This window comes from Narcine bancroftii, chromosome 3 (assembly GCF_036971445.1).
Source record: "Narcine bancroftii isolate sNarBan1 chromosome 3, sNarBan1.hap1, whole genome shotgun sequence".
In the NCBI taxonomy this organism is placed as follows: Eukaryota; Metazoa; Chordata; class Chondrichthyes; order Torpediniformes; family Narcinidae; genus Narcine; species Narcine bancroftii.
In genome coordinates, this window is record NC_091471.1 from 140,551,934 (window position 1) to 140,579,097 (window position 27,164).

At 42.6% G+C, this 27,164-nt stretch overlaps 1 protein-coding gene across 1 annotated transcript in view; it reads left to right on the forward strand.

Annotated features, from left to right (window-relative positions):
• LOC138756715 (ADP/ATP translocase 4-like) overlaps positions 1–3,398 on the forward strand; it is a 60,930-nt gene extending 57,532 nt beyond the window's left edge. The window contains 2 exon segments of the mRNA XM_069923105.1: positions 1,736–1,890; positions 3,165–3,398. Coding sequence (XP_069779206.1) covers positions 1,736–1,890; positions 3,165–3,398 — 389 coding nt within the window.
• Positions 3,399–27,164: the final 23,766 nt, after the last annotated feature.

Genomic DNA, 27,164 nt, shown 5'->3' on the forward strand with positions numbered 1-27,164 from the left:
TTCCACAAGTGTGGCTTCCCCTCCACTACCATCAACTCAGCCCTTACCCGCATCTCCTCTATTTCCTGCTCATCTGCCCTGGCCTTCTCTGCCCCCAGACACACCAACCACCCCACTAGCATCCGCATCCAACACATTATCTGCCAGAATTCCCGGCACTTAGTACAGGATCCCACCACCAGACACATTTTCCCTTCTCCTCCCCTCTCTGCCTTCCAAAGGGACTGTTCCCTCCGTGATTACCTTGTGCACTCATCCCTCCCCACCTACCGCAACTCCCCCTGTGACCACAGGAGGTGCAGCATTTGAGCCCACACCACCTCCCTTACCACAGTCCAGGGCCCCAAATACTTTTTTTGTGTATCTACAGGACTGATTTACTGCATTTGGTGCTCCCTTTGTGGCCTTGTCTACATCAGAGAGACCAGTTGCAAATTTGGAGATCATTTATACTCCCTCCACTACCACCGAGACCTCCCAGTAGCCAACCATTTGAATTCTGAGTCACACTCCCTTACTAGCAGTCTGTCCATCCCACCCTGACCACCCACAGATTGGAGGAACAACCCCTATTTTCCATCTGGGCACTCTCCAGCCAGATGGCATTAACATAGACCTCTGCTTTCTGCTTAACTGCTTGCTTTTTTTCCCCCTCTCCTCCTTTCCATTTTTTCCCATTCTTTTACCCTTCCCTTCCCCCTTCACCCACCCAGACAACCGTCCTCCCCCTCAATGCTTCTGTCCCTTCCTGCTCTTCTCCACCTTTCATCTCCTGCCTTTTCTGCTCCCCCCCCCTTTCCCCCACCCTCATCCTTTTGTTTGGATGCTTGCTGAATGCTAACATTCTTCCATACCTTGATGAAGCGCTCAGGCCTGAAACGTAAGTTGTCTATTTTTAACTTTGCTACATAAGGGACACTGTTTGACCTGTTGAGTTTCTCCATCCTTTTGTGTTTTTACTTCAACCATAATGTCAACAGATTTTTGGGATTTACTTCTAAATCAAAGGATATTTGTGCACAAAATGGAGATAATTTGAGTTTATTGACTAAGGGAAGTGAAACAGAGGATTTAAAAAAAAGATTAGCACAGAGCATCCATGCAGGATTATTTAAGAGGGATCCAGTCCTGGATTTTCAGGAGTATTAAGAAAGACAAAGATTTAAATTGGATATTTGATAATGAAAATTCCCAAGGAGATAGAAATCAAAAGTTGGCATGGCAAATTAATTTCAAAAATCAGTTATGTCGACTGAGGATATATTTAAAATGGGAAGTTCTGATAATATTTGAGCAGCATTTATGAAGAGAGAAACAGTAACATTTCAGGACAATGTCCTTTTATATAATCAGGACAGGGAAGTTCTAGCAATCCCAGTAGTTCAGCAATTGGCTCATCAGAAAATGTTTGCTGCATTCCTACCCTTCTTAAAATTTACCTGGTTGTATATTCTGCATTTCTTTAAAAATGAATAATTTAAATATTTCTAACATCTTTTTAAAAATGAGAATTAAAAGTGTTGTTTGGAAAGTGCTAGATCAACATCATCTCTATGCCAGATTAATTGAATTTTATTATAATTATGTTGTATAAATTTAGAGGTGGTCCAGCATTTTTATTAAACACTCATCCATTTGGGACACAATTTGAAATCCATTTAGTTTTACAAAAGTGTTTTACATATTCTGCACCAAAAATGTTTTTAATTCTAACTAGAGTGTTCCCTTTAACTAGGTCCGAAAGAAAGGCAATTTACAGGTCTTGCTGACTGCATTGTGAAAGTTGCAAAGCAAGATGGACCTCGGGGTCTTTATCAAGGATTTGCTGTTTCTGTGAATGGCATCATTGTATACTGAGCTTCCTACTTTGGATGCTATGATACAATCAAGGTGACTTTAAAATATTTCTATTCAGAGTTAGTGAAAATGTCTGCTTTTTTGGGTTTGTTCAATTCTTGAGTCTGTTGACTTTGCAAATATTTTTCACTTGTATTTCATATTAATCAAGGTTCCTGAGTCCCAAGATCTCTATTTTAATTATCTTCAATTTATCTCAGCCACAAATTTTGATCACATGAACTATGATTTTCTTTTGATTAGATTGTTAAATACTATCAATTAAGACTGGCTTGAAACTCGGTCATGTAGTAATTTTCTTTAGTTCAACAAATTCACTTGCAGGCTGTCATGTAATACTACATTTTAGAATGTAACATACATGAAATTCTTTAACTTTGTCCACTGCAGACCTCACAGAAGGCCCCAGCAAGGAATAAACTCACAACCCCTGGTTTGCAAGACCAGTCCTTTTATAGCTGAGCTACTGGAGCCTTATATCGCACCTAAACAAAAAGTGAACCTTTGGATTGTTTGGTTATGTATCTAAAGTGTACATTAGAAAAGATTACTAGCATGTTGTCATTAAATAATTTGCTTATTTGACACTGACACTTTGGATTACTTGAGAGTCCTATTGAGCATTGTGAAGTACATCCTACAAGGCTAAGCCTAACCTCTTAAATGCCTGTGATGCTTCACTCCCTGGTGAGATGAACTCCGTTTATGCTCACTTTGAAAAGGAGAATCCACTTGTCCCAATGAAAATCCCTGCAGAAGCTGGTGACCCTTGACATCTGTCTCAGAGGCCAACGTCAAAACAGGGCGGCACAATTAGCGTAGCAGTTAGTGCAATGCTATTACAGTGCTAGTGACTGAGACCTGGGTTTGAATCTTGTGCTGTCTGTAAGGAGTTTTCTCCCCATGTTTGCATGGGTTTCCTCCAGGTGCTCCAGTTTCCTCCCACCCTTCAAAATGTATAGGGGATTTTAGGTCAATTCCATGTAATTGGGTAGCACGGGTTCGTGGGCAGAAGGGTCCGTTACCATGCTGAGGGTATGTATCTTTGAAGAGGGTAAGCACTTGCAAGGCGCAGGCCCTGTTGACATTCCTGGCAGGGGACTGAAACTTTATGCCAACCAACTAGGTGCAGTGTTCATGGACATTTTCAGGCTCTCACTTCTGCAGTCAGAGATTCCCACGTATTTCAAAAGGGCATCAATCATGTGGGTGTTCAAGAAGAACAGAGTGAGCTGCCTCACTGAATATCTCCCAGTCGTCCTCTCAGCTATTGTAATAAAATGCTTTGAGAGGTTGGTCATGACCAGAATTTACTCAGACCTAAGAAAAGGCCTTGACTCATTGCATTTTGCCTACTATCACAATCGTTCCGCAGCAGATGCAGTTTCACTGGCTCTCTGCTCAGCCCAGGATCACCTGGACAACAGCAGTACATACATCAAGCTGCTTTTCGTCAAATACAGCTCATCTTTCAACACCATTATCCCCTCAGTACTAGTCATCAAACTTCAAAGCCTGGACCTCTGCAACTGGATCCTTGATTTCCTCATTGGACGACCTCAGTTAGTGCATATCAGTAACAACATCTCCTCCACTGACAATCAACACAGGCGCACCTCAAAGATCGGTGCTTAGCCCACTGATCTACACCCATGATTGTGAGGTTAGGCAAATTTGCCGAAGACACCAGTTGTCACCAGAATCACAGACAGCAGTGATGAAGCATGAAGGAGTAAGATAGATCAGCAGGCTGAGCATTGTCACAAGAATAACCTGACACTCAATGACACCTGTTGTGGACTTAAAGAAGGGGAAATCAGGAGAACAGAAACAAGTCCTCATTGAGGGGAAAGAAATGGAGAAGGTAAAGAACTTCAAATTCCTAGTGTTAACATCTCTGAAGATCTATCCTGGGGCTATCATGTCGATGCATTCAGGAAGAAAGCTAGCCAATGGCTATATTTCATTTGGACTTTGAAGCGATTTGGTATGTCATGGTCAACAACCTCTGCTTCTTCTTAATGGGGTGCATTAACACAGCAACAACCTGCGGAGATTCCTGACCATTGTAAAACCCCTCAACCTAACATACAACCGGGGAGGAGTCACGTGATGGAGTAGTGGCCGGACGGTGAACTCCAGCCCTCTCCAGAAAAGTCGGGAAAAACAAGAGAAAATACAAAGGCACAGAAATAAAAGTTACAGAAAAGTGAGTATAAAGGTGGAAAGAAGATGGCGACAAAAAAAGAAAAATCAAAATCAACGGTAAGAAGAGAGGAAGAGAAGACAACGGAGGAAGAAGGAGAAGGCCTTACCTGTCCGAAGAGGCCCGCTGTGGAGAGAGAAGCCCGCTTCCTCAGGTCGGTAGAAATAGGACTACAAAAATGGCTTGCAGAGCCGAGTAAAAGTGCGCAACCGCGCATGCGCGACTCCTCGCGCATGCGCGATGCGCATGAAAAAAAACACACCGACGGGAGGGGGGACCAGCTGGGGAGTCGATCTCCACAGCCGGCAACGACAGCTGCAGAACACCTGCAGCAAGAAGAGACCACAGAAGACAATAGAAACAAGAAAGAAGAGAAGGAAAGGGCAACAAAGAAACAACAGATGGCCAACCCAGAGGAAGAAGAAGAGGAAGAATACAGTGAAATAGATAAAGGGAAAGGCAAGGTAAATGATATACTTTCTCTTGTTAGAGGATACATGGAGTCATTTAAAGAATGGCAAACACAGGAATTCAATGATTTAAGAAGAAGAATAAACAACACAGAAGAGAAAGTGAATAAAATAGATATGACCTTAACAGAAATGGGAAAGAAAATGGACAAGATGGAAAAGCAGGCAGTAGCAGCAGAAATGGAGGTAGAAGACTTAAATAAGAAATTGGAGGAATCTAATAAAAAAACTAAAGAGACACAAGAACTACTAGCCCAAAAAATAGATATAATGGAAAATTATAACAGAAGAAATAACATAAAGATAGTGGGCCTTAAGGAAGATGAAGAAGGCAAGAATATGAGGGAGTTTATAAAAGAGTGGATCCCTAAGACCCTAGGATGTCCAGAACTACAGCAAGAAATGGAAATAGAAAGGGCACATAGAGCATTGGCCTCTAAACCACAACCACAACAAAAACCAAGATCTATTGTAGTAAAATTCCTAAGATATACTACAAGAGAAAAGGTACTGGAGAAGACAATGGAAAAAGTAAGAGAGGGCAACAAACCACTGGAGTATAAAGGGCAGAAAATCTTCATTTATCCAGATATAAGTTATGAACTCCTAAAGAAGAGAAAAGAGTTCAATACAGCAAAGGCGATTTTATGGAAGAAAGGGTATAAATTTATACTAAAGCATCCAGCGGTATTGAAAATATTTATTCCAGGTCAACAAAACAGACTATTCTCGGATCCAGAAGAAGCACGAAAATTTGCAGAACAATTACAAAAATAGACTGAGGGATGAAGACGGGTAATGAGAGTAAAAATGATCATGATTGATATGTATGTGGGTAAAGACAAAAATAGACTGAGGGATGAAGACGGGTAATGAGAGTAAAAATGATCACGATTGATATGTATGCGGGTAAAGAGGTATAAGAGTGAATAGAGACAAGGTGCATACGTGAATGTATCTGTAATTAGAGGAAAATATAGATAGTATAGACAAGAATTAATAAGGGAAGGTAATGAAATAGAGAGAATAAGGAGGGAATTAAAAGAGTGACCTTTGTGACATATGAAAAGTGAAATCTTTTCTGGGGGGGGCTGGGTGGGGGGAAATAGCGGTCACTGCAAAATCAGTTGACGCTTGCGAGTGGATTCACAAATCCAAATGGAGAGGGGAGATGTGGTTGTCCGACAAGGGATAAAGGACAACTCAGGAGGGGAAGGGGAGATTGGGGATAAAGAAGATAGAAATAGGAGAATAAGGAAAATGTTGGATGTTGTACGAATGTTGTCTTATAAAGAGTTGAAAATAAGAAAACAGAAATGGAAAAGGAGGAAAGGTAATGATGGAAAAACGGAAAGAGAAGATAAACAAAATATAAAATGGCTACGCTGAACTATATGACTTTAAATATTAATGGAATACATAACCAAATTAAAAGGAAGAAACTACTAAACTTACTGAAAAAGGAAAAAATTGATATAGCATTTGTCCAAGAAACACACTTAACTGAATTGGAGCACAAGAAATTAAAGAGAGATTGGGTAGGACATGTAACAGCAGCATCGTATAATTCAAAAGCAAGAGGAGTGGCTATATTAATTAGCAAAAATGTGCCATTTAAAATAGAAGAGGAAATAATAGATCCAGCAGGAAGATATGTTATGATAAAATGTCAGATATACTCGGAGTTTTGGAATCTACTTAATATATAATCACCTAATGAAGAAGATCAAAAGTTTATGCAAGATATCTTTTTGAAGGTAGCTAATACGCAAGGGAACATACTAATAGGAGGGGATTTCAATCTGAATTTGGATCCAAATATGGATAAAACGGGGAAAAAAATTAACAGGAAGAACAAAGTAACCAAATTTATAATTAAATCAATGCAAGAAATGAAACTTTTAGATATATGGAGGAAACAAAACCCAAAAGAAAAGGAGTACTCATACTACTCGACTAGACATAAAACATACTCAAGAATAGACCTATTTTTGTTATCAGCTAGTATGCAGGATAGAGTAAGAAAAACAGAATATAAAGCGAGAATGCTATCGGACCATTCACCCTTAATACTGACAGTAAAGCTAGAGGACATCCCTCCAAGAATGTATAGATGGAGATTAAACCCCATGCTACTTAAAAGACTGGATTTTAGAGAATTTATTGAAAAACAATTAAAAATGTATTTTGAAGTAAATACGGAATCAGTGGAAGATAAGTTTATACTATGGGACGCAATGAAAGCATTCATTAGAGGGCAAATAATAAGTTATGTAACCAAGATGAAGAAGGACTATAATCAGGAAACAGAGCAGTTGGAAAGGGAAATAGTAAACATAGAAAAAAAATTAGCAATGAAGGAAGATACAACTAAAAGAAGAGAATTGGAAGACAAAAAAATAAAATATGAAACATTGCAAACATATAAGGTAGAGAAGAATATAATGAAGACAAAACAGAAATATTATGAACTAGGTGAAAAAACACACAAAATCCTAGCATGGCAGCTTAAGACAGAGCAAACTAAGAAAATGGTATTGGCAACAAGGAAAAAAGACAAACAAATTACATATAATCCAAAAGAAATTAAGGAAAACTTTAGAGAATTCTATGAACAATTATACCAAACTGAAAACGAAGGGAAAGAAGGGAAAATAGATGAATTTTTGACTAAAATTGAACTACCAAAACTACAAATAGAGGAACAAAATAAATTAACAGAACCATTTGGAACAGTAGAAATACAAGAGATAATAAAAAAATTACCAAATAATAAGACACCAGGAGAGGATGGATTTCCAGTAGAATTCTACAAAACATTTAAAGACTTATTAATACCGCCCCTCCTGGATGTAATCAACCAGATTGATGAGACACAAAACTTACCAGATTCATGTAAAACAGCAATAATTACAGTAATACTAATACAAGGGAAAGATCCACTCTCACCAGCGTCATATAGACCAATATCTTTGCTAAACACAGATTATAAGATAATAGCTAAACTATTAGCAAACAGATTAGCAGAACAGGTACCGAAAATGGTAAATTTAGACCAAACTGGATTTATCAAAAAAAGACGCACAACAGACAATATTTGTAAATTTATTAACTTAATTCATGCAGTAGAAGGAAATAAAGCACCTACAGTAGCAGTTGCTTTAGACGCAGAGAAGGCCTTCGACAGAGTAGAATGGAATTATTTGTTCAAAGTATTGCAAAAATTCAGTTTACCGGAGAAGTATATTAATTGGATTAAAGCATTATATAAGGGACCGTTAGCGAAAGTGACAGTAAATGGACATGTATCAAAGCAATTTAACTTAAGCAGGTCAACGCGGCAGGGATGCCCACTATCACCGTTATTGTTTGCGCTAGCTATAGAACCACTAGCAGAATTGATAAGAATAGATAATAATATAAAAGGAATAAAAATAAAAGACAGGGAATATAAAATCAGTCTATTTGCGGATGATGTTATAGTGTACTTAACAGAACCAGAACTATCAATAAAATAATTATATAAGAAATTGAAGGAATATGGAGAAGTGTCGGGTTACAAGATAAACGTAAATAAAAGTGAAGCAATGCCTATGAACAATGCGGATTTCTCAAAATTTAAGAAGGAATCTCCATTCAGATGGCAAATGCAGGCAATAAGATACCTAGGTGTACAAATAAACAAAAATCTAGGCCAATTATATAAACTCAATTACAATCCACTAATGAAAAAATTACAGGACGATTTAGAGCATTGGAAAGATCTACCACTAACACTGATAGGAAGGATAAACTGTATTAAAATGAACATTTTTCCAAGGATACTATACTTATTTCAGGCATTGCCAATACAACTGACAGAAAAATTCTTCAAAGAGTTAAAGAAAATAATAAGGAAATTTTTATGGAGAGGGGGGAAACCGAGGATAGCACTAGATAAATTAACAGAAAGGTATAAACAAGGAGGCATACAATTGCCAAACTTCAAAAATTATTATAGAGCCGCACAATTAAGATACCTATCAGATTTTTATCAAACAAGGGAAAAACCAGACTGGACGAGATTAGAATTAGATAAAATAGGGGAAAAGATACCTGAACACATATTATATAAATGGGACGAAAAATTGGTACAACATAGAACATCTCCAGTATTACATCATCTCCTCAATATTTGGAAGAAGATTCATGTAGAAAGAAATAAAACAAATTATCAATTACCAAAACTAATATTGACGCAAAATAAGCTACTCCCTTTTACAATAGACAACCTTTCCTTTAGAAAATGGGAAAAAAAGGGATTAAAAGAATAGAAAATTGTTTTTCAGGAAGTAGATTCTTATCCTTTGAACAAATGAGAGATAAGTACAATATAACTGGAGATACAGCGCTGGCATATTACCAACTGAGATCCTACTTGAAAGATAAATTAGGAAGCAATTTGAGTTTACCAGAGGGAAGTAACCTTGAATATGTGATTACAGATACAATGTTAATCAAAAGATTTATAACAAATATGTATATTAAACTGCAAGAAAAGGAGAATGAGGAAACAAATGGTAAAACTAAACAAAAATGGGAACAAGATTTAAATATAAAGATAAAAAAGGAAACATGGGAGAAATTATGTGCTGGAACGATGAGAAATACAATAAATACGAGGCTACGTATGATACAATATAATTGGTTACACAGACTATACATTACACCGCAAAAGTTAAATAAATGGGACCCAACAGTATCTGATAGATGTTTTCGATGTAAAAAAGAAATGGGAACAACAATTCATGCAATCTGGACATGTGAGAGAGTAGAAAAATTTTGGGATGATCTCAATCAGATATTAAATAAAATAACAGAAAACAATATACCAAAGAATCCAGAGATCTTTCTCCTAAGTAACATAAAAAACAAATAATTTGGAATTGATTTGGAGGATGCACAAAAAAGATTTGTTAAGATAGCCCTAGCCGTAGCAAAAAAATGTATTATGTCAACCTGGAAATTGGAAGATAATTTGAAAATACAACAATGGTATATAGAAATGAATAAATGTATTCCATTAGAAAAAATAACATATAGTTTAAGAAATAATATTGAAATATTCGAACAAGTATGGGACCCTTACATTAAATACAATAGCGAAAACCTACCGGGAACAAACATTACCTAAGTTGATGGAAGGAGAAGGAAAGAAAAGAATGGACTCAGTAGAATTTCTGGTGTATTTTTGTTGAATGACAACATTGTCTGACTGGCATAATGCAACCTAGATTGTATACCTAAAATGGATGAGAGGGGTGGGGTGGGGGGGTGGCTTGGGAGGAGGGAGGGGGGGGGAGAAAAAGTCACTGTATATGTGTGAAAAAGAAAAAGTGTATATCATGGCTAACGTGATTTATGGTGTGAAAAATAAAAAATTTAAAAAAAAACAAAAAAAAACCTAACATACAACCAAAAGAAGTGCGTGTTCAGCATGGAGCGGTTGGCGATCCTGGGGTATGTGGTGGACCATGGTGTGACTGCCCCCAACCCTGATCGCATGCGCCCCCTACTAGAATTACCTCTACCCCAGAACCCCAAGGCTTTAAAAAGGTGCCTGGGGGTCTTTTCGTATTATGCACAATGGGTCACCAACTATGCCTAGTGCAAACCATGACCTTCCCCTGTAAGGCCTTTGAGAGCATCAAGGACAGATCACCAAGGCAGGAATGCACAACATTGACAAGTCGGTCCCGTTCCAAGTGGAGAGTGATGCCTCTAACTTTGCCATGGCCACCATGCTGAACCAGACAGGCAGGCCAGTGACATTTTTTTTGCGCACCCTGCAGGACCCTGAACGCAGGCAGTACGCCACTGGAGGCACTATTTGGCTGGCAGACTGTTCACCCTGCTGACGAACCTTTATGTTTAATAACACAGATAATTATGAGATCTTGTACTGCTCAACGAGCCCTCCAACACGCTATCCAGAGGAACCTGCACCGGGATCCAAGTAGATCACCTGCACACCCTCCACGATAGCCTCTGCCATCCCGGGGGTCACAAGACTCCACCACTTTGTGAGGGCACATAACCTTCCCTACACGAAGGAGGAAATCAGAGAGCTGACACGCAATTGCCCAGTCCGTGCGAAATGCAAGCCGCAGTTTTACAGGCCAGAGAGAGCCCACCTCATCAAAGCCACTCGCCTCAGCATAGACTTCAAGGGGCCCCTTCCATCCATGAATCAAAACAGCTATTTCATGAACATTGTGGATGAATACTCACATTTCTCATTTGCCATTCCCTGGCCAGGCATGACCACAGCCACAATCATTAAAGCACTCCGCACCATATTCACTCTGTTTGGGTACCCTGTGTATCTGCATAGCGACCGGGGTTCAACGTTCATGAGTGAGGAGCTGCGATGTTGCTTCCTCTCCAGGGGAATAGCGGTGAGTAGAACCACCAGCTACAACCCCCGAGGGAATGGCCAGGTAGAGAGGAAAAATGGCACCAATGTGGAAGGCAGTCCTTTTGGCCCTAAAGGTGAGGAGGATGAATGTTTCCCAGAGGCAAGAGATACTCCCGAAGTGCTGCATGCCACTAGGTCCCTACTCTGTACAGCTACAAATGCAACAAATGTTCTCCTTTCCTAGGAGGTCAGTGTCAGGAACCTCGCTGCCAGACTGGCTGACAACCCCTGGGCCGTTGTTCTTCCTGAAGTTCGTTAGAACCCACAGGCGGTCCCACTGGTGAAGGAAGTGCACCTCCTGCATGCGAACCCCCAGTATGTCCTGTTAAGGTACCTAGATGGACAGGGTGACACAGTGTCCATTTAGGACCTGGCGCAAGTGGGAATCCCAGCGTGGGAGGTGCACCCTATACCTTTGGGCAGCCACCAGCCCCAGGGACCATCCAGGTTGAGGACATAGTGATCCCACCTCCAGCTTGGCCCCAAAAATGTTTCCCCCCCACTGGAAGGTTCCCCTCTCCGGTTACTAACTTCGCCCCCTACTCCCATGGATCTGGGAGAGACAGACATGGTCAGCCCCCCAACAGCCAGCCCAATTATCAAGCCATCAGGCTCCCAGAGCAAGAGGCATAGTCAACAGGACTGTATATGTCCCAACGACGGATAAAACCACCGGAGAGACTAAACCTGTAAACATTACTGTGCAAATCATGGACCATAAAGACAGTGCCCCGCATCACCTGCTGGACTCTATCTAAAAGGGAGGGATGAATGTGGTGGAACATGGTATTGCAGGCACATTCTCCACTGAGTTGGTCAGGCTGGCACGCCTCCCCCTGACCCCTAATAAAGGCCGAGAGCCCTAGTCTCCTCCCCTGTACTTGCCCTTGGATTTGAGCCAGCAGCGTGCTTGGATCTTTAGAGTAATAAAGCCTTTGGCCCTTACTTCGTGTCTGTGAGTGGTCATTGATTGTGCTACACTTCTTTTCTATCAACTACATAAAAATATTTTTAAAAGTTACGAGATGAAAAGAAATCAAGGTTTTTACTCTGAGCATAACAACTGTGGCTATGATTCGAGAACAAACTGACAAATAGAAATTATTCTTATTGAACATGTCAGAGAGCAGAAATCAAAAGATGTTAAAAAGTTTCTTGGAGGGCAGTGTACACAGTCATTAGTAAACCTTAAACATGGGAAAACTTAATAAAAAGAACTTTAAGAAAAATAAAATTTTAGTGAGATCCTTGAGCTTGTTCCTGTGCAAGTTTTTAGATGTTAGGCTCCAAATTGAATAGTCAAATGACACCTCTTGTTATGATATCAAGTCTATTCCTGGATTTCATCCAGGAAAGTACCTTGCTGAATCTACATTCAATGATGTATGTTGAGGGAAAGGCAATAAAAAAATATTTTGGCCTTTTCCCATAGTTTTGGAAATCTATTCAGCAGATCATTCTTAATCCAAATATCTTTTTTTTTAATTGATTGAACTTATGGCTTTCAACTAGATCACTCTGAAGATCAATCAACCTCTCTTGAATTTCTGCATCAACATCAGTAGATTGTTTCTCAATTAGATCTAATATCCAATACAGGATATCACAGTTTAGCAGGTCATTATTATCTTCTTGCTGATCTGTGTCTGTATTTGCTTTAGGTGTTTCACATAAACAGTAATATCATCCTTCAGTGCCTCTGCATTCATGTTCAAATTTGGAAATTGTAAAACTTCCTGTTGTCTGATATTGCTCCAATAGACTTGGAGCTTTTTAAGAAAAGAAACAATAGCTTCTTAACTGTAAATGAGGTCATTGTTTACCTCCAAGGCCTTGTTCAATAAATTGAGTTTGTCAAAAGATATCTGCCAGATAAAATATGTCTGCCTTTGCAACAAGTTTTTCTCCATGCTCAATATGAGAAAGAAAGGAAAGAATCATGTCAAATGTCCTTTGGACAGCCACTTCACCTTGGTATGCAGCAACATTGTCTTTTTCTTCACACAGCTGCTGGAATATTCAGTCTTGAAAGGATGTGATTTTACAGGCTTTACAACAATTGAAATCCCTGAACAAAGGTGACTGTTCCACAGCTCCATTCCATTGCTAATAAAATTCTATTCGTTTTATAAGTTTCAGACTTTTGGAGTTATTGATGGTGCATCACTTTTATTAGAAATAAACTTTGACAATGAAAATGTTCTCTTACGTCTTGAGTTACTAAATTCTCCTGATGAGCAGGAACTTCTATTAGTTTTATATAACTTTCAGACTTTTGGAGTTATTGATGGTGCATCACTTTTATTAGAAATAAACTTTGACAATGGAAATGTTCTCTTACGTCTTGAGTTACTAAATTCTCCTGATGAGCAGGAACTTCAGGAATTGAGTGATAGGGAAAGATCAAACAGGTTAGGACTGAATTCCCTGGAACATAGAAGAATGAGTGGAGATTTGAGAGAGATTTAAAATTATATAGAGGATAGATGAGTAAATGTAGATAGGCTTTTGCCACTGAGGGTAGATGAGATACAAACCAGAGGACATGGGTTAAGGCAAAAAGGGGAAAAGTTTAGGGGGAACTCCTTCACACAGTGAGTGGTGGAAGTGTGGAATGAGCTGCCAGCTGAAGTGGTGAATGCAGGCTCATTTTTAACACAATAAGAATTTGGACAGGTACATGAATGGGAGAGGTATTGAGGGCTATGGATTGGATGCAGGTCAGTGGGACTAGGCTGGGAAAAGAAAAGTTTGGCACAGACTAGAAAGGCCAAAGGTGTCTGCTTCTGTGCTTGTGGTAAACCACTGTTTGTATATTTAACAGTCTGGGCACACCCATTGGCCGACTTTACCTGTGGCTCCTCCCACAGACCCCTGAACAAAGGTGACTGTTCCACCCTCCCCACCCCTCCCCAGTTTGGGGCAGTCAACAAGCATGGACGTGGCTCCATTCTATTGCTAATAAAATTCTATTAGTTTTATATAACTTTCAGACTTTTGGAGTTATTGATGGTGCATCAGTTTTATTAGAAATAAACTTTGACAATGGAATAGATCCTGAAGCCAGAGAAGTTGGAAATCGATCCTCAATCACCTGAAGCCTCCGTTATCTTCAAACTCTGGCCGCATTGTTTCAAAGCATTCCTGCAGACATCACCTGCCATCGTTCAATCAGAGATCGACAAGCTGCAGGTACTACACTCCCGGGTTGGACCACTGGTATACTCAATGATCAGAGGTGATAGACGTTCTAAAAGGTCAGTACCTGAAGATGGTGAATGAAGTTTACACGAGACACTTCCTAACCACCCAAAACAGTGACCCAGTGAATCAAACGCCAAGTATCTCCAGGCCCTATGAACTCTCAGATGGGCCTACAACTGCAAGGCCATGACAGCCACAGAGAACACAGAGGACCTGATTAGTGATGCATATGTCGCAGACATCAGGTCGAACTACATCTGCGAGAGACTGTTAGAGTAAGGTGATCTCAATTTGCGGAGGGCGGTTAAATTGGCAGGCATGCTGGAGGTGGCCCTCCAGAAATGTGGAAGCCTTCACAGCTGCCTTGTGGTTGACCCATATGTTGCCATCTTGGGATGCGCAGCCACTGCCACGCACCACCAGCAATCCAATCATGGCCGCCGTACTCAGTGAGCACCTAGCACCGCTATCGACACATCCAACCAACAACCCGATCATGGCCACGGTACTCCATAAACACCTTAAGTGCTATTTCTGTGGCTTGGACAAACACCCAAGAATCGCTGAGAGACGTGGCCTGCTCCAACTGCAGAAAGAAAGGGTGCTATGTGAAAGTATGCAAGTCCAAGCCACCTCAACCCAGCAGCACCGCATGCAGACTGTGGAGGCCACCATCTTCAAGACCCAGTAGCACTGCAAGCAAGCAATGGGAGCCACAATCTTGGATGCTGCCATTTTCGAGACCCAGCAGTGTCGCATGGGGGCCGCCATTTTGTGACCGAATGCATGAACTCACCAGCTCGCCAGATCGATGATGGATGTCCAGGTAAATGGCCAAGTAACGAGCTGCCTGTTCAATAGTGGGAGTATGGGGAGCTTCATTCATCCAGTCATGGTGCATCATTACTCCCTCATGGTTAAGACAGTCACAAAGTTTCCCTGACCTTGAAGTCCCATACACAAGATGTCCAAGGCTAGTGACCCTTACCATGGGAGGCACCATCTCCAAGGACTTAAAGCTCCTGGTGATGTCACCAATGGGGTCTCAGTCTTCCAGTGGGAAATGGACCAAATGGTAGGCCAGTATGAACTGCGGGCCACATTTCCGTATTTGTACACGTACACCATCACCATTTGCAACCATGACCTGTAGGACCATGAAGCCAACCTTCAAAAGTTCCTCAACCTCACATTCAACAAGACTAAATGCGTATTTTGTACCACCTGCCTTGCCGTCCTTGGCTGTGTCGTGGAGAATGGAGTCATTGGCCCTGACCCCGATTGCATGCATCCACTTTTGGAATTCCCCCTTTCCCACAACCTCAAAGCCCTGAAAAGGTGTCTGGGCTTCTTTTCCTTCTATGCCCAGTGGGTCCCCAATTAGGCAGACAAAGCCTGTTCCCTTGTTAAATTTACTTCCTTTCCCCTGGCACCAGAGGGCTGTGCAGGTTTCAGCCGCATCAAGGCATACATTACCAAAGCTATGATGGATCCATCCCTTTCCTGATGGAGAGCGATGCATCTGACTGCGCTGGCTGCCACACATAACTAGGCAGGCAAACCTTCTTTTCCTGCACCCTCCAGGACCCCAAAATTTGATACTCCTTTGTCGAGAAAGAGGCCCAAGCCATTGTCAGCAGTATGGCACTGGAGACACTACATAGCCAGCAAACTATTTACCTTGCTGACTGACCAATAGGTGGTGGCTTTCATGTTCAACATCCAGTAGCGAGGTAAAATCAAAAATGACAAGATGTTGAGGTGGAGATTTGAACTTTCCACCTACAATTATGTTACTTTGTACCAGCCGGTGAAACTCAATGAGCCCTCAGATGCTCTATCCCGCGGAACATGTGCCAGCACATAGACCAGTTGCAAACCCTCATAACCTCTGCCACCCTGGAGTCACCAGATTCTTCCACTTTATAAAAGCCCACAATCTGCCTTACTCCATCACGGAGATCAGGACTATGACCAGAAACTGCCAGGTATGCATGGAGTGTAAACCACACTTCTATCAACCAGACAAAGCGGTGGTAAAGGCCACCCACGTCTTTGAATGTCTGAGCATCGATTTTGAAGAACCTCTGACCACAACGTGTACTTCCTCGACATTATTGATGAGTACTCACATTTTCCATTCATCAACACAGCATCTTCACTCTGTTTGGGTTTCTCTGCTATATCCATAGTGACCAGGGGCCATCCTTTTGAGTGATGAGCTGCGCTAGTATCTGCTGGCCAGAGGCTTTGCCATGAAGAGAACCACCATCTACAACCCCCGAGGGAACTGGCAGGTGGAAAGGGTGAATACCTCCATCTGGAAGGCCATCCTCCTAGCCGTGCAGTCTAGAGGCCTTCCAGTCTCCTGCTGGCAAGATGTCCTCCCTGAAGCACTCCACTCCATCAGGGACAAAAACACTTTTTTCCTTTATTTGGACCAGTGCTCCACAGTTTTACATTTGTAATTAAACAATTCATATCTGATTAAAGTGCACTTTCCATATTTTATTTAAGGATATTTTTATTCAATTTGGTTTGATCACATAGAAATGACAGGACTTTTTATGCATAGTGCCCTCATTTCAGGGCACCATAATATTTGGGACATAGCAATAGTACGTATAGTCAAATAGCCATGTTCAGTTGTTTGTTGCATGCAATGATTGCTTGAAGTCTATGATTCATAAACATCACCAGGTGCTGAGTATCTTCTCTGGTGATACTCTGCTAGGCCTCTACTGCAGCCATCTTCAGCTTCTGCTTGTTTTGGGACTTGTACCCTTCAATTTTCTCTTCAGTCTAAATCAATTAGATTTAGATCAGGTGACTGACTTGGCCATTCAAAAATTTTCCTGTTTTTACCTTTGAAAAACTCCTTTGTTGCTTTAGCAGTATGTTTGGGGTCATTGTCTTGCTGTAGGATGAAGTGCCATCCAATGTGTTTGGAGGCATTTGGTCAAGCCTGAGCAGATAAGGTGCTTCTATACACCTTAGAATTCATTTTGCTGCTGTCATCGGTGGTTATATCATCAATGAAGATAAGCACGCCTGTACTTGTGGCAGCCATACATGCACAGGCCTTAACCCTTCCCCCATCACCACCATGTTTCATAGATGAGGTGTTATGCTTTGGATCTTGGCCAATTCTTTTATGTCTCCACACTTGGCTCTTGCCATCACTCTGAAACATTTGCTCACAAGATCTTTTTCAAGAATTCTGTAGGCTCTTTTGTGCTTCTTGGCAAACTGTAATCTGGGCATCTTTTTTTCTGTGGCTAACTAGTGGTTTGCATCTTGCAGTGCAGCCTCTGTATTTCAGTTCATGAAGTCTTCTGCAGACAGTAGTCATTGACACATCCATACCTGCCTCCTGAAGGATTTTTCTTCAATTTGATGAGAATTCTTTCATCACCATTGGAGATCTTCCTTGCCTACCAGTCTCTTTGTGATTACTGAACTCACCAGTACACTCTTTTCTTCTTAATGATGTTCCAAACCATTGATTTTGATAATCCTAAGGTTTGGGTGATATCTCTCACTGTTCTTGTTTTTCAGCCTCAGCAAAGTTTTTTCTTTGACACAACTCTGCTGAGAAGCAGGACCTCCAGGGTGGTCAGGATTACTCTGTGCCACATGCTAATGAGGGCAAAAATTGTGAGATCAGGCAGATAAATGTGTGGCTGAGAAACTGTTGCAGGGAGCAGGACTTCAAACCTCCCCTTAACTCATACTCACAAAACCAGTCAACTTCCTGATAAACTTATTCTGTACCTTTACAAAGCCCCCTAATCCTTCCTGTAATGGACTCACTGTAATTGCATACTGTATTCCAAGTGCAACCCAACCAAAGACTTGCATAGTTGCAAAATGATATGTAATCAGTGCCCCATCCAATGGTGGGGAACACACCATACACCTTCATTATCACCCAATCTATTTATTTCAAAAGGACTTTCAAGGAGTTATGGACATTGTACCCCAAATCCCTCTGCACACCAATGCTTCCAAGATTTCTCCCATTAACTGCATATGACCCACCCCCTTGCATTTGTCCTCCCATAGTGCAGCTCCTAACATTTATTGAGATTAAACTCTGGCATTTCTCTGCTCATATCTGTAACTGATCTATATCCTGTTCTATTCTTTGATAGGATTCTACACTGTCCACACTTCCTTCAATATAGCTCACAAGCAACAAGTGTCCCAACACCAATCCCCTCAGAACACTATTTGTCACTGGTTTTCAACAAGAATAATACCTCTGGATCAGTCAATTCTGTTCCAAACTATCAATTCACCATGCATCAGGATCATACCTTTTTGAATGCCTTACTAAAATGCAAACACTACTGCCTTACTTCCTCCAAAAACTCGATCAAATTGGTGAGAGAATACTTGCTTCTCACAAAGCCATGTTAATTCTACCTCTTCTGACCATAACTTTCCAAATGTGTGTCCTAGTCATCCTCTTGATTTTAATTAAGTCCCTTGGGATTCTCTTTAATCCTGGCTGCTGAGAACATGTCATGGCTCCTTTTAGCCTTCCTAAAGTCCTGCCTGAACCTTCATATTCTTTCAGGCTCCTGTCTGATTGTAGCTTTCCGAACCAAACATATGCCTTTTTGACAAAATTCACGACCTCTGGCAACATCCAAGGTTCTCTCACCTTGCCATTCTTTTCCTTCCTTCACCTGAACTGGAACTTATGAAGTATATAATTTTTCCTGCTCTCTCTCCTCCACACTCAATTCTGATGAAGAGTTTCAGCCTGCGACGTTGACCATCCTTAACCCTCCAGCAGACTGCATTTATCTTAAAATTTAGCTTTGACCTTTGCAAAATTTTTCCAAATAAATCAATTATTCCAATGAGCCATGAACAAGTCTGGCATTTGATGATCAATTACGTCAAAACTTAGAAGTCGTAGATGTATAGGGTGCACTTTCAGGAGAATAGCCTGACTGTTAAAACATTCTCTGAAATTTCACTGCAATAAAAATATATTTATTTTAACAAGTAAGCAATCTGCTCTGCTCATGTTCTTTCAGTGAAAAACAACATCAACATTTTATTTCAATTATTTTTTTGGATTAAAATATGTTTCTGGGGGAGTTACATGATACAGCAGAGCTCGGAAGATGAGGGCCCGGGGGCTCCTCAGAAGAATCGAAATTAAACCCCTTAAAAACACCAAAACTCACCTTCAAACTAGCTGAATAACTAGAATATGAGTGGAAAATGAAAAAAATGAAGAAGGTTATTTAGTCACCAAAATTCAGCTTCTGCAGCAAAAACCATTCCAGGAACAGGTCGTTGAGGAAAGAGCAAAATGTTTGCAGATGGAACCTTCTTAGGAATGGACCGTCGGGAGATTAACAAGCTGATACCAGCCCAAGAGCAACAACTGAAGGGGGAGTTTCACTTCTCCTCCTCCAGGAGATAAGGAAAAGTAATGAAGCCATTTCCAATAAGATGGACTCCAAAATTAAAATGAATCAATCCATCTCAGGATGTAAATATGACCTCCCATGTGGATGATGTGGAGAAATGTGTTGGGATGGCAGAGGATCAATTAACTGAGATGGACTCTTCCCTTAACATATTAAGGAAGAAAAATAACTTTTTACTGGGGAAAATTGACAAGTTAGAAAATTACAACCAATATAATAACATTCGTATTGTTAATCTTAAAGAAGACTTTGAGGGAAATGACCCCGTAAACTTCTTTACTAACTGTATCCCAGATATCATGGGACAAGAACACTTAAATGATCCTACAATAATTGAAAGAGCACATCAACCTTCTGCACCCAATCCATCTGCAGGCCAGAGATCGAGACCTATACTGATACACTTGCTTAAGACTGGAGGAGAAAAAAACCTATCTGTTGCCGGGCAGTAGTCGAGAGAAAGCAAGGGCTCCACCACATACAATAATAGGCTAGTACTATTTTTCCCTGATCTAAATGAAGCTCAGGAGGAAGTTCGATCAAATCAAGAAGGAACTTCGATCTAAGGATATTCCATTTGCCTTATTTGGGGAGGAGATTCTTCAAAACTTTTGGGGAAGCTGTGGCATTCTTGCGTGACTTATCAGGTGGAGAATAAAATAGCGGATGAGAGCAGGTGGAGGAAAACTGGACAAGCATTTGTCGGCCTCATGAGCTGCCATGAATATATGTTTTAAATTGTTGTCATATTTTTCAATTACAATGGATAGTCGACTTACAATTTAAACTCATTAATTTCTATAACAGCAAATTTTTATGGTAATTATTTATGAGTTGGGCATTTTCAAATCTACTGTTGCATTCAAAATTGAAAAATATTGTTTAGTAATTCATATTTTTAAATAAGAGCCCTGGGCCAGACAAAATGTTTACAAATTAGTTAGACATACAGTGTCTAACAAGTACAGAGTGCACATCCCAATCTGATAGGGAAAGTAATCCTGAATACTCAGAAGTTGGCATTGGGAGGGGGATGGGGGGATAATTTTATTTTTATTAACATTATCAGTTCCTTATCCTATTTTTTATTATTTTATCACAAGATATTTCTGATCATATAGAGATTTTACAAAGGTCGTAAAATTTTGCTGTGTGATACACACGCGCGCGCGCGCGCAATTATTATTGATGAATAAGGTACTGAAATTTGTCAGTTTTAATGTGAATAGGCTGAATGGTTAAAAGGAAAAGCGTCTTGGCATACTTGAAAAATTCCAAACTGATATTACCTTTATACAAGAAACCCACCTTACTGCAAGGAACATAGGAATCTAAGGAGAGAATAGGAACGACGTAATATTGTCATCTTTTACTTCCAAAGCCAGGGGATAGCCATCTTTTATTTTTTAATTTTTACTTTTCACACTATGAACCATATTGACCAAAATACACATAAACATTTCCCTCTTGAATATACACAGTGTTATTTTCTCCCCTTTTCCCCCCTCCCTTCCCTCCATCCTTCACCCCCCCTCCCCACCCACTCAACGTTCAACATATAATACATTAAACCCATTAAACAATGTAATCACACAATGAAAATAAACAAGAAATTTGTGTCATCTACTTTTACATACTGGGTCAGTTCATTTCATCTTCTTCTCCTTCTGTCATTTTAGGTGGTGAAGGTCTGCGATAGGACTTCTCTGATACGGTTCCCAAATTTGTTCGTATACTGTGATGTTATTTCTTAAATTATATGTTATTTTTTCCAATGGAATACATCTATCCATTCTTATGTACCATTGCTGTATTCTCAGGCTATCTTCTAATTTACAGGTTGACATAATACATTTTTTTGCTACAGCTAAGGCTATCATAATAAATCTTTTTTGTGCTCCATCCAAATCGAGTCCAAGTTCTTTACTTATATTACATAGGAGAAAGATCTCCTACTGGTTGACATGAAGGGCAAAAGGGTGGTCAACACCCGAACGTTCCACTCCACCCATCTGGACACAGCAGAAGCCCGCAGGCCCAAAATCGCCACCGTAGCCACTGCCAGGGACGAGTTGGACAAAATCCTCCATGAATTCCCCACCATCTTAGAGCCACGGTTCAACGCCGCCCTGCCCCAGCATGGGGTCTTCCACCACATTGCCATTCATGGCCCCCCACTGAATGCTAGACCTTGATGGCTGCCCCCCAAGAAGCTCCAGCAGGCAAAGGAGAAGTTCTCCAGGCTCCAGGAACTGGGAATCGTCTGGCACTCAGACAGCGCCTGGGTATCGCCATTCCATATGGTCCTGAAATCATCCATGGGCTGGAGACTGTGTGGGGACTACAGTTGGTTGAATGCTGCAATCACCCTCAACAGGTATCCGGTGCCCCACATACAAGACTTCACCGCCAACCTCTACGGTGCACAGGTCTTCTCCAAAGTTGACCTCGTGTGGGAATACCATCAGATCCCAGTGCATCCAGACGACATGGGTAAGACGCCCATTATCACTCCTTTCAGCCTCTTCAAGTTCCTGCGTATGCGCTTCGGTCTAAAGAATGTGGCCCAAACGTTCCAGTGTCTCATGGACGCGGTTGGAAAAGACCTGGACATTTGTGTTCATTTACCTGGACGATATTCTCATTGCACCTCCACACACTCTTTGCCCGGCTGGCGGACTTCTGCCTCACGGTCAACGCGGCCAAATGCCAGTTCGGCAAGGATTCCCTCCAGTTTCTGGGGCGCACCATTTCGGCGGCTGGGGCCATGCTGGCGCCGGAGAAGGTAGCGGCTGTTTAATAATTCCCCAAACCCTCCACCCTGAAAGGCCTCCAAGAGTTCATGGGGATGGTGAACGTTTACCATTGTTTCATCCCCAGAGCCGCGCACACCATGCACCCATTGTTCGCACTCATGGCCACCAAAGAAAAGACTTTATTGTGGTCAGAGGAAGCGGACAGAGCTTTCATCACAACAAAGCAGGCTCCATCAAGTGCCACACTGCTGGTGCACCCACAGTCGGAGGCACAAACGGCACATTCCATGGATGCCTCAGCTATGGCAGTGGAGGGGGTTCTGGAACAGTGGCTCGATGGACAATGGCGCCCACTGGGCTTTTTAAGCAAGCGGCTGCACCTGTTGGAGCTCAAATACAGCGCCTTTGACCGGGAGCTCCTGACACTGTATTTGGCCATCCACCATTTCTGCTACTTCCTCGGGGCAGGCCGTTCATAGCCTTCATGGATCACAAGCCCCTCACTCAAGCACTGGTGATGGCCAAGGATCCGTGGTCCACCAGACAGCAGCGCCACCTCTTGTACATGTCTGAGTTCACGACTGACATCCGACACAGGGCCGGCAAGGACAATGTAGTGGTGGATGCACTCTCCTGTCCAGCCATCAACACTCTCGCGCTCGGCCTGGATTACGAGCAACTGGCTCAGCCACAGAGGAACAATGTGAAGACGCAGGCCTTATGGACCGCCATCTTGGGCCTCAGCATCCTGGTCACATTGCTCTGCGACATCACAACAGGCACGCCTCTCCCGGTGTCCCGCCGCACTGGAGGGCGAAGGTCTTCAGTCTGATCCATGACCTCGCTCACCCAGTGGTAAAGACAACCGTGCAGATGGTCGCGGAGAGGTTTGTGTGGCATGGGCTGAAGAAGGAGGTGGTGGAACTGTACCAGGTGCCAGACCTCCAAGGTCCAGCGACACACGCGAGCTTCGATCTGGCAGTTTGCAGATTCCAACACATCCATGTTGATGTTGTCCAAGGAGGCTCGTTACCTCCTCACGGTGGTGGATCAGGCCACAAGGTGGCTGGAGGCCATCCTGATTAAGGAGGCCTCCATGGAGACATGTGCCAGGACTCTGGTCAGGTAATGGATCGCCCATTTTGGAGTCCTGGTGTACATCACTAGTGACAGAGGGGCGCAGTTCACGACTGCCCTGTGGACTCAGATGGCGAAGCTTCCGGGGTCCAGCTCCACCACACCACAGCATACCCGCAGTCCAACGGGTTGGTGGAGAGGTTCCACAGGCACCTGAAGGCATCGCTATGGCCAGGCTCTCTGGACCACACTGGGCGGACGAACTACCCTGAATCCTCCTCAGGATTAGGACAGCACCCAAGGAGAAACTGCGGGCTTCAGCAACGGAGATGGTCTATGGCGCATTGCTTTCCCTGCCGAGTGAGTTATTAAGTCCAGACCTTGACACCACGGCCACCGACAAAAACCTGTTGGCGGAACTACGCAGGTGACTAGCCTCCCTAGTTCCCCCACCCCTGGCACGCCACGGCAAGCGGTCGTTTCATCTCCCCAAAGAGCTCGACTCGGCCCAGTTCATTTTTCTGTGGAGAGGACCACAAGTAGGTGCACCGACCGCTACAGCGACCATTCAAGGGGCCATACCAAGTCTTGCACCGGTCCATCGGAACCTTCACCCTGGATGTTGGGGGGGGGGGAGAGGAACTTTTTATGGTGGACCGCCTGAAGGTGGCCCATCTGGACTTATCAGAGCCGGTGCAGACAGCCACACCCAAGCGCCCAGGCAGGCCGCCAAAGAGACAGGACACGTAGCCAGTTCTGGGGGCCGGGGTGGTTGTGTGGTGGCACACATCCTCATGGCGAACCAGCCCCACTTGTATTGCCACGTGGTGGGGCAGCCATGGGGAAATGGCGTCGTCAGAGGTTTCTCCCTGACTCCAGCATCCCTTCCAGCCTGCACCCTGGGCAGTGATTATGATGTCACAATGCACCAGGTGACTGAGCTCATGCTGCCCTTAAAGGGGCACGCTGAATTTGAATAAAAGTAGTCATTAATGACCCTCAACATGGTGGCTGTGTTTCTTCAACAGATCCATTTTTGAATAGTCTGGAAAAAGTATGACGTTACAACAACTAGATGCAAAATTAAAAATGGTGGGAATACATTCAATTACTATTTTCATGATCCATTTACGACTAACCAGCCAGTCAAATTGCTGATAGGAAATGTCAGATGTGTATAAAAATACAATTTGTTCACTAATTTTGGTAATCTAGGCTTTCTGCAGTACTGTATTGAACTATCAGAGAATCCAACTCCCAGTTATCAGAAACCCCCCAGCAAGCAAGTCTGTAACAACATTGTAGGAACTGAAGAATTTTCAAGCTGTTTCAGTGAACCCAGCAAAGGCAACAGTATATTGAGCAAAGCCTGGAAGAGAGCCAAAATATAACTTCAGGCTTTTTAACAAGCTGTTCAACAGGCTTTTAAGCTGTTTAAAGGGGCCTGGCACACTTTGGAAACCTGGCTCATCTCCAATTGAGGGTCAGTGTGTGTGGGACCCATCCCACATGAGGGACAGTGTGTGTGGTACTCATCCCCCAGTGAGGGTCCTTGTGTGAGACCCGTCCTCCAGTGAGGATCCATGTGTGGGACCCATCCCCCAGTGAGGGTCAGTGTGCGTGGACCTGTTCCCTCATTGAGGATCAATGTGTGAGGGACCCGTCCCACAGTGAGGGTCAGTGTGTGCGACCCATCCCCCAGTGAGGGTCAGTGTGTGCTAGCCATATCCCCAAATGAGGGTCCATGTGTAGGACCCATCCGTCAGTGAGGGACAGTATGCATGGAACACAACCCCAAGTGAGGGTCCATGTGTGGGACCCATCCCCCACTGAGGGTCAGTGTGTGTGGGACCTATCTCCCATTGAGGGTCCGTGTGTGCTGGTCACATCCTCCAGTGAGGGTACCAAGTGAGATGAAAAAGCAAGTGCCACCCCCCCCCCCCCCCCCACTTTCCAAGTCTCTGTATCAGAAGGCCATGAGAATTGCTGCATACTCTTCTCTGCTATCTCTGCTACATGGAAACCTGGCTCATTCCCAACTCCCTGGACGTGGCCCTTCATCCCAATGGTTTCTTCCTACTTTGTATGGACTGGATGGTGTCCTCAGATAAAGGAAGAGATGGATGTGTCTGCTTCATGACTAACTCTTCATGGTGCTCGGTTGTGGTTGTGGTGATCCTGTCCCAGGGCTGCTCCCTTCATTTGACATCAGCTGCTCAAGTACGATCTTCTACCTCCTAATGGAATTCACCTCCATTGTCCTGATACTCTTCATATCCCTGCACAGGCAGAAGTTACGCTAGCACTGGAGGATCTACACATTGTGATCAACAAATATCATACACTCTATCCCAATGCCTTCTCACTTATCAAAAGGGACTTCAGTCAGGCCAGATATGATATTCCCCTGCACCTTGATGGAGACACGTGCTGAAATTGCAGGCCCCCAGGCAGACATATTCCTTAGTCATGTCCTTGGTCATGAGGGTTGTGTCAGAGGTTTGGAGAGTAGCTCATGTTGTCCTGCTGTTTAAGGAGGGTTCCAAAGTAAACCAAGTAGTTATAGGCCAGTGAGCCTGACATTAGTATTATGTGAATTATTTTAAGGATTTCTGAGATAGGATATATAGATAGTTGGACTGTCATCAGCTGATTAAGGACAGTTCAGTTGGATTTATGTGTGGTAGATCGTGTTTAACAAATCCTGTAGAGATTTTTTTTGATGAAGTTACCAAGAAGGTTGATGAGGGAAAGGCTGTGGATGTTGTTTATATGGACTTTAGTAAGGCCTTTGACAAGGTTCCATATGAGAAGTTGGTGCAGAAGGTTAGGACACTAGGTATACATAGAGAGGTTGGGAAGTGGATTTGAAATTGGCTTGGTAGAAGAAAACAGAGTGGTAGTGGATGGTTGTTTCTCAGACTGGAGGTCTGTGTCGAGTGGTGTACCTCAGGTATCTGTGTTGGGACCATTGTTTGTTATCTATATAAATGACCTAGATGATAATATGGTGAATTGGATCAGCATGTTTGCTGATGACACAAAGATATGAGGTGCAGTGGACTGTGAGGAAGATTTTCAAAGCTTGCAGAGGGATCTGGATCAGCTGGGAAATTTGGCTAGTAAATGGCTGATGGAATTTAGTGCAGGTAAGTGTGAGGAGTTGTACTTTGGAAGAGTGAATCAGGGTAGAATGTACATTGTTCCCTGAAGGTGGTGTCGCATGTGGACACGGTTATAAAGAAAGCTTTTGGCATATTTGTCTTTATAAATCAAAGTATTGAGTATAGAAGTCAGAATGTTATGTTGAAGTTATTGGTGTGTTGCTAATGTGAAAGAGAAAACAATGAAGAACTCTCGCAAACTCCCCACAGCACCCCCACCTCCTCCCACCATGCTCCCAGTTTCTGAGGCTGAGGTGAACAAAAGCTTCAGAAGGATGAATTGTGGGAAAGTCTAGAGCCTAGACAGTGTACCTGGTTGGATCCTTAGAACCTATGAAAACTGGCTGAAGCTTCTGCAGATATTTTTAACCTCTCACCGTCAGAAGTCTCCACGTGCTCAAATCGGCTTTCATAATTTCAGTGCCCAAGAAGAGCAAGATTACATACTTCAATGACTGTCAGCTATTGGCACTGATGATGATGATAACAGTGATGAAGTGCTTTGAGATGTTGGTCACAG